The sequence below is a fragment of the Sitophilus oryzae genome, unplaced genomic scaffold (genome assembly GCF_002938485.1).
Source record: "Sitophilus oryzae breed Bouriz unplaced genomic scaffold, Soryzae_2.0 scaffold_1977_pilon_pilon, whole genome shotgun sequence".
Lineage (NCBI taxonomy): Eukaryota > Metazoa > Arthropoda > Insecta > Coleoptera > Curculionidae > Sitophilus > Sitophilus oryzae.
The window spans coordinates 1,996,504-2,004,979 of NW_022146698.1; the positions used below are offsets into that span (position 1 = coordinate 1,996,504).

At 32.9% G+C, this 8,476-nt stretch overlaps 3 protein-coding genes across 3 annotated transcripts; 2 read left to right on the plus strand and 1 right to left on the minus strand.

Annotated features, from left to right (window-relative positions):
* Positions 1–1,321: 1,321 nt before the first annotated feature.
* LOC115883780 lies at positions 1,322–4,068 on the plus strand. The gene is made up of 3 exons (XM_030902189.1): positions 1,322–1,611; positions 1,664–1,806; positions 3,874–4,068. The coding sequence occupies exons 1-3, from the start codon at positions 1,484–1,486 to the stop codon at positions 3,924–3,926; spliced, it is 324 nt and encodes a 107-aa protein (XP_030758049.1). The 5' UTR covers positions 1,322–1,483; the 3' UTR covers positions 3,927–4,068.
* A 1,296-nt stretch (positions 4,069–5,364) lies between these two features.
* LOC115883711 lies at positions 5,365–5,700 on the minus strand. The gene has a single exon (XM_030902109.1). It carries the CDS (start codon positions 5,698–5,700, stop codon positions 5,365–5,367), a length of 336 nt encoding a protein of 111 aa, XP_030757969.1.
* Positions 5,701–6,460: 760 nt separating this feature from the next.
* LOC115883712 (piggyBac transposable element-derived protein 3-like) lies at positions 6,461–7,873 on the plus strand. The gene is made up of 3 exons (XM_030902110.1): positions 6,461–6,489; positions 6,670–7,097; positions 7,197–7,873. Exons 1-3 carry the CDS (start codon positions 6,461–6,463, stop codon positions 7,871–7,873), a joined length of 1,134 nt encoding a protein of 377 aa, XP_030757970.1.
* Positions 7,874–8,476: the final 603 nt, after the last annotated feature.

Sequence of the window (8,476 nt, forward strand, 5' to 3'; positions counted from 1 at the left end):
CTCAATAATAAACAAAGAAATTGTCCATTCTTCCATGTAACATTCTGGAGGACAAAAGAAAAGGAACGCCAACGTGCCAGCAAAATACAAATACAAGTTAAGTTGGGACATCTAAAACTCTACCCTAAAAATATGCAGTAATAATATCGAATCTAAAAGGATAATATCTCATCTTTACCTGTTGCTTTGAAATAGTAGCTGATTCAGATTATACAGCAAGATTTAAATAATTACCATTTCTAAAAGCCGGAATGGTGTGTTGATGATGGTTACAGAGCGACAAAAGCAAAAGTGAGTCCACAGCGCAGAGAGCGAACCTTGAAGCGATGTTGACAGCGCCTCCACAGAGCAGTCAAACGGTAACAGGGTTGTGGACTAGAGAACGTAAAAATTACGCCAAGCGCGTCAAATAAATTATCCGGCCTGAACGATAGGGAATCCGGTGATGATACGCCAGACATCATATATCATATACAAAGACATGTAACGAACTAAAAAAACGTTACAGTTTTTAAAAAAAGAAACTACATTTTTAACAATAAAGTACCACAAATTTTCCAACATAAAAAATACCCTAAACTTCTTCACTATTTTTTGGTTTACATAAGTAAAATTCAATAAAAAAATAAAAACTGGTTTTACAATCCGAAATATTCATTTAATGTAGGTGGGTCTATTTGGAAGTAGGTTGCTGGTTGACTTCCATATAAACAGGTATGACAATTTGTCAACAAAATACATTGAATCAAGATCTTGTAACAGCAATTTTTGATTATTTCCGAAGTCGACAAAAGCAAATTGTCCAATGATTTTTTGGAAACCCCACTCAACTGCAACTCGTAAATTCTTCATAGATTGGTTGAATTCCAGTTGATAGGGAAGCAAATCTTCTACCCTTCCTGGATATGGGGTTAACAGGAACTCCATTTATCCATAGGCCTGATCGCCATAGAAAGTAAATTTCTCTTCACCAAATACTGCTTTTGCCTCTAACTCGGCATATAAAGGGCGTCTCTGAAAATACCAGCATCATGCCTTCTTCCTGGGAAAGTTCCCCTCAAACTAGCAATAATGCCATCAGGTCAGAGGACTGATTGAAACTTTAGACAATGAAATCTTTTATGGGAAAGAATAATACTCCTCTTGATTTATATTTGGCCGGCACATCTGACGTGCAGTACCATCGATAAATCCCCAGCAATTTCTGATGGCACATCCTTTTCCTTGAACAGCTTACAAACATTAACCAACATAAAATACAAAATAAACCCAATAATATGAACAGAAATGTTTTATACGGATTTGTTTACTTTAGTACCTACTTACTTTGGCATAATATCTCATTTTATCCCTAGTTGACCACTGGAGATTGTTCAAATTATTTAGCAACCTTCCATGATTTTGAATTATAATATTTATTGTTTTCAGGCCCATTTACCATAGATTTAGTAAAAAAAGATAGAGACAACTGAGGGATGACTTCATGAGGGCTAAGAAGAAGGTAACTGCGTATGTACCAAGTGGTGCTGGTGCTGCTGATGTACCTCCAAAGCCCACCTTTAAGTATTATGACTTAATGAAGTTTCTGGATGAAACTAATGAAAATACAATGTAAGGATAGAATTCTCATAATTAATGATATTGGTATTATTATTTTTTTTAGGACTATTTCCAATGCAAGCTTGCCCTGCTCGTCTTCATCATCAGTGTCTCAAGAGTTCCAATCTACAGAAGTTCCTGTGGCAACAAATGTTTCACAACTCCATTTACAAGTCCTCCACCTTACTTCAAGAAATAAAAGAAAGAGTTAAGATTATGTTGCATACCATACTTTGTTACACATATGAATTGTTTTTCGTGACCTCAGTGTATAATCTTAACCAAAATATTAGCTGGATGTAGGTCAAAAGAAAACTACTTTAGATGGTCAATTCATATATATTTTTGTCGACGTTTCATCCTCTATAAAGTCATCCTCAGGACTCTAAAAAGTTTTGCATTGAATTTGTAGAATAATAAAAATAAATGAGGTGGTCGCGTTAAAAAATATCAACAATTATTATATATAGAAATTAAAACTTGAAATAAAATAACATAATTAAATTCTACCTTATATCTTTTTAGAAATCTCAGAGATATTATATCTAAACAACAATTGAGTACCCCAGAATGAGAAGTCGGTAAAAACCATTTTTTACCAAAAGCGGTTTTTGCCTGATTTATTGAAAAGTTTTTTTGCTTAGATTTGTGAAAATCTCCCTTTCTTAAATAATAAAAAAAAACACACAAATCTAAGATTTGTCAGCATTCATGGGACACAGGGCACGGAATAAATTTTAATAACGCCAAAATTATAATGAAAGAAGCGATAGCCTCTAAAAGAAAAATAAAAGAGGCTTTTTTAATTCAATCTAATAAAAATAAATGTATTGCTCATGCATCTGTAGATGTTAGTAATGTATGGCAATCGCTTCTTTGATTTTAAAGAACATTACATAAATAAACATAACATACGTAAAATTTAAAAATATTCATACAGAAAGTTTGGGCTTTTTGGTTTTACCTTATTAAGTAATTATCAGGTAGTAATTGTTAATTTTGAAGTTTAACTTAATATAATATCATTTTAACAGAACGTCAACGATTTCTTGTAGACGTATCTGCTTTAAAAAGTAAAGTGTTCTCGAATAGTTCAATTTAAATATTTTAAATAGTTTTTTTTTCTTGATTCTTTATATTCTTTTGCTTCCGACGACGGAAAGAGAAAACTTTCCGAAACGTAAGCATTTTTTCTTTGTTAGGCAAATTTTTATTACTGTAAACACAACTTCTGACAAGCAGCGTCCGTTTAGGTTTAACGCAGAAGTGTTTACAAAAAATAACTATTTTATTTTGTAGATTTTTCTTGCAGTGCAGTGGCGAAAAACCCATAAGGATTTTTTTGGATAGATGAATCCGCCACATAGGTATAGACATTTTTTAGAAAAAGTATATTACAACATAAATGAATTTTTTATGGAAAATGTATAATAAATTGTTAAAATCATACGAAGAAAAAAGAAAGATATTGTTTGTATGAGTATTTTTTCGTTTTCATATAGATGCATAGGTAAAAGGTTTATTATTGTATTTGTTTTGACTATTCTATTGTAATTTAGAAATAAAGTTTATTATTATTATTATATAAAATGAAATTACATACATAAACAGTTAAAATAATAAGTAATGTATACCTAAAAGTGAAAATTTTCAGTCTTCTTCAGTGTAACTGTGTATGTAATTTTATTTTATCTATGTTATTTCATTTCAAGTTTTAACTTCTATGTATAATAATTGTTCATTTTTTTTAATGTGACCCCATTCATTTTTATTATTCTACAAATTCAATGTAAAACATTTTTTAGAGTCACGAAGATGACCTCATCATCGAGGTCGAAACGTCGCGTCGATGAAACATATGCTTTGATCGTCTAAAGCAGTTTTCTTTTGCCCAATATCCAGCTAATCTTTTGGTTAAGATTGAAATTAATTCTTCTTCTTCTTTCTCTGCTTATCCATTAATGGATGTTTGCGACCACACTTTCCATGGCTTCCCTATCTCTGGCTGTGTGGATCAACGTCTGTATGTTACTAATGCCTGTCCACTGTTTTATGTTCCGCAGCCATAAATAATTGTTTCACTTAAAAATGTTTTAAAATGTTAAATGTTCACTTCATCGTTAACTTAAAAATTGTTAACTTAAATCTTAATTTTTATCTTTAATCTTAAAAATGTTCACTTTATAATTACCTGTTTCACCAATTTTTTTTACCACCCTATGTAAACTGAAGTTATATATAAAACTTGTTACAAAACTTTCAAATTACTTTTAGGGAGGTTCTGTTTCTGGAAAACAGGACGTAGAAATCCAGAAGGAAATACTTAAAGTCCTAGGAAGCTCAGAAGGGAATAAACCAGATGGGGTTGATGGTTTTGTAGTTCTCATGGGAGAGGGGTTAAGGAAGTTACCGTTAAGAAACAGAAACCGCCTTTAAATCAAATTTCTTCAGATACTAGAAGAGGAGGAGAATAATGAGACAGATTAATTTTTTAAAAATGTATTAAATTTTATAAATATATATGCATCACAACATATTTGGTTTTATTTAATTAAATTAAATTAAAAAAAAATAATTTTAAATTATTTAATTTTTGAACCAGGTTCAAAAATAAATAAAATATTAGAAGGTATTAGGCCACTTGAGCCAGACAGCCACTTCCGGTCCAGACACCGAATTCCAAAAACCCAATCAGATAAGAACATGTAAAATACGTTAATAAATAAGGATAAACAGGTTTGAGCCACGGTGAACCGCTTTTGAACTGCTTTGAACAACTTTTAGTTTAAAACAACAGACCTGTTCATTTTTTCTTCAAACCTGTTTATTTCTGTTTTAAAGCGGTTCACCGCGGCTCAAACCTGTTTATCCTTATTTATTAACGTATTTTACATGTTCTTATCTGATTGGGTTCCTGGAATTCGGTGTCTGGACCGGAAGTGGCTGTCTAGCTCAAGTGGCCTAATACCTACTAATATTTGCATTGAATGATAAGGTATCCAATAATGAAACACCACACTTCACAGACTGACACACTGTATATTTTTCTTTCACAAATATCTTGCTCTGATAAAAGTGTTAAGAATTGTGGTTATTGGTTCAACACCCTTCTGAACATGATTCAAAACAATTTGATAACAAATTGTGTTTGTTACAACATTGATATGTGTATAAAATTATAATTATCTCTAGACGTTTTGTAAATATTACCAAAAAACCCATCATCATCTTATTTTAAAGACCCTGTAAATTAAAAATGGTGCAGATCCAACCGCCATGTTATCGAACTTTTTTTTTCTTATTTCGCCCTCTCCTATCACCCGTTAAAATAGTTTCATTCAAAATCAATAGTTAAAAAGAGCAGCTACTTATACCCTGTCGAGCACTCTGTGGATCAAAAGCAAAATTCTGTTTTTTACCACTTTATACAAAAAATATATATAATTTATAGACATATATCTGCTTACATACATCTAAAAGTCATTATTTTGCACTTTTTTCAAAATAGTCTGACAATCTGCCTTAGATTAGCAGCATTTCTGGTATAAACATTACTACCATTACTACCGCCTATACTCTGGTATAAACATAACTACCAGTTCGGCCTATATCAATAAGGCCTGTACTTGGTTCTAATGGGTAATTAGAATCCCTGATTGGCAAAGAGGATTCTCTTTTAAGAATAAAATTATGCAAGCAAATTGTGGCTAGCACAATTTTTCTTGTAGTTGCTATAGAAGCAATAATTGGTTTCGCAAAAATTCTTTAACGACCTCTCAGAGCACCAAAAGCTAATTCTACTATACGTCTGGCCCTACTTAACCGGTAGTTGAAAATCTTCTTCCTTCTATTTAGTATTCCACTTCGAGGATAGGGTCTCATCATATAATTGGTGAGAGCAAATGCTTCATCTCCAACTACTACATAGGGGAGTATCAAATTTCTGTCCTTATCAAGAGGACATGCTCTTGTAACTTTCATGAATTGATTCTCCAAGCCCATCCCAATAATACTTCTGCGAAAAACACCACTGTCACTGTTCCTCCTTGGAGTTCCAATATCTACCAATGTAAATCGCATATTGGCATCCACAACAGCCATAAGAACAATATTATGGCTATTGTAATGCTTCTTATAATTGTAGTGGGAAGATCCACTGGTGGGTGGTACCTGTAACAAAAAAATAATTTTTTAAGATATCATTTGTAATTTTGTGACATTAAGTAAATTTATAATTAAACGGACCCCATGATGGGTACCTTCTGCACCTTGTGTGTGAATGTGACTTAAAACCGAACTATGTGCCAAACCAAACCCCTTTTTTTTCTGTTTTATTTAGGTAATTTTTTAAACAAATAAAAAAGAGTGCAAAATGCTATGGGTTGTAAAGTTTACTATCTCTTCTTCTTCTAGTGCAGATCCATTAATGGATGTTTGCGATAACATTTTCCATAGCTTCTCTGTTCCGGGCGGTGTGTATTAACGACTGAACATCTCTGCTCTGAAAGAGCCGTATCACTAAAGTTTTAAATTTTTGGTTTAAATGTTGAGTGTATACTCGTAGTATCATAAAAATACCCTAATAGAAAACTGTGTCTATTTGGAAGATACTAACGCATATTAAAAAAAAATATTTTTATATCTATCCAGAACCGTTTAATTAAAACCCATTTATGCCTATTGACCTATATTTAGGACGGACATAACCTGTTCAATCCTGTCCAAACTTTGACTAATCTCGGTGCATTTCTTACATGGCGATCAGTTTAGAGGTACATGTTGACGAGTAAGCAGAGTTAGGAACGGCAAAAAGTGAAAAGGTGTAAAGTAAAAAATAATTGAATATCGAGAATTTGGCAAAATGTCGGACTATGACGTACGGTTTGCAAGGTGAGTGTCTATTTTTTTGAATTTTTATTTTTTATTGCTGAAATTGCCATAAATATAATCTTAAATGAATGTTACATTGTTTTTTTATTGATTTCAAAAATGTAGTGATCTACAGGGTGTCAAATGTTGATGTCCTATATTTAGGTCAATAAGCATATAGGATACTATGAATTTTTTTAGAGGATTTTCCTTGCATGAGACATTGGCAATGCTTGAGGAAGATGAGGTCAATGCTGATTCTATTATGTTGCTACCACCAAACAATGCTTGTGGCAACATCACGGATGAAGATTCTGGAGCTGAGGATCAACTCGACATAAATAATTTGCCATCAAGTATGAACGAAAGTCAGGTAGAAGTTAACATTCAGGTAACAGAAGAATGGAGTTCTGAAGATGAACTACCACTAAGTGATCTACAGTATAAAGCTAAACACAACCCCGCGCAAAAATCCAAATTACAGGATAAGAAAAAAAAGATTTACCAATTTATGAGAGAGGATTTGCTAGCTGATGACTATGTCTTTCCAGAAGATATAACTGTTGTGAAAATTTGTTGTCTCCAACAGAACTTTTCGAATATTTTTTCGATGATGAAACCTGGACAATGTTAGTGGAAGAAACAAATCGGTACATTCAACAAAAGAATAAGACCGCGTTAGTTGATATTTCAGAAATGAAATGTTTCTTCGGTATTTTGTTCCTAAGTGGATATTCAAGTGTTTCCAGAAGAAGAATGTAGGTACTGGAAAAATTCAAGAGATGCTCATATATTGGTGAGTGAAGCTATTTCTCGTGACAATATGCACCTAGACCAAAATGATAAATTTAGCGAACTGCATCCGTTTTTCAATCGCCTCAATAATTTTTTTTTGGAAAAGGCTCCTCTGGAAGAAAACCGTAGTATAGACGAAGCAATGGTTCCTTATAATGGCCGACATGGCTGTAAACAATTTAATCACAACAAGCCGATTCGTTATGGATTCACGCTTTGGGTTGGAACTACACGTCTAGGATATACAAACTGGTTTGAACCATATCAAGGAGCTTCGACCTATGTAAATTTGGACTACAAAGACCTTGGAGTTGGTGCATCGGTTGTTCTGAGTTATGCTGATAGAATTAGAGAAAGATGGCTGGAGCATAAGTTTCATTTTTTCTTCGATAACTTCTTCTCGTCGCCTTCTTTATTGGAAGCTCTTCTTGAAAAAGGAATCGTTAGCACTGGAACGATGCGCGAGAATCGTTTACCCATGTCTCCTTTGAATTCCAGCGCCACTATGAAGAAGGAAAACCGAGGAGTTTTTGACTATACAAAAATGAGTGATCAGAACATTATATTTGTTAAGTGGAACGATAATAATATAGTGACATTTGGATCTTGAGCAGCTGGAATTGCTCTTATAAATTCCGTAAAAAGGTATTCACAGAAAGAAAAGAAGTTTATACAAGTCGAACAGCCACAGCTTGTAAAATTGTACAATAAAACCCCCTTATTGCTCATTGCCTTGATATGGCAATGACAAACGCTTGGCATCTTCACAAAAAAACAAGAAGGTAAAATGGACCAACTAGCCTTTAGAAGAACTGTTCCTCAAACTATCTTGACACAAAACAAAAAGTCTTTTGCTTTGAGAAGAGGAAAAATTTCATTGAACAGTGAATTTAGATACGACCGCATAAATCTAAGGAAACATAAACAAAATAAGATGTAGTATTCAAGTATTATCTTTGTATACAATATTATCAGTAATTTTTTTTTTGGGGCTGGACAAAAAACTTGGAACTATATTCAAATTGTCAAAAGGTATTCTAGATAATTATAGTTTCTAACTAGCCAGCGTTTGTGTTACACAGTTTTACAATAATTGAACTATTATTATCAGTATGGCAAAAGGAAAAGCGTATTCTAGTGATATTCGTCAGCGAATTCTAGATTTCTACAACCAAGGTATCAAACAGAGTGTAATTTCTGAAAGACTTAAAGT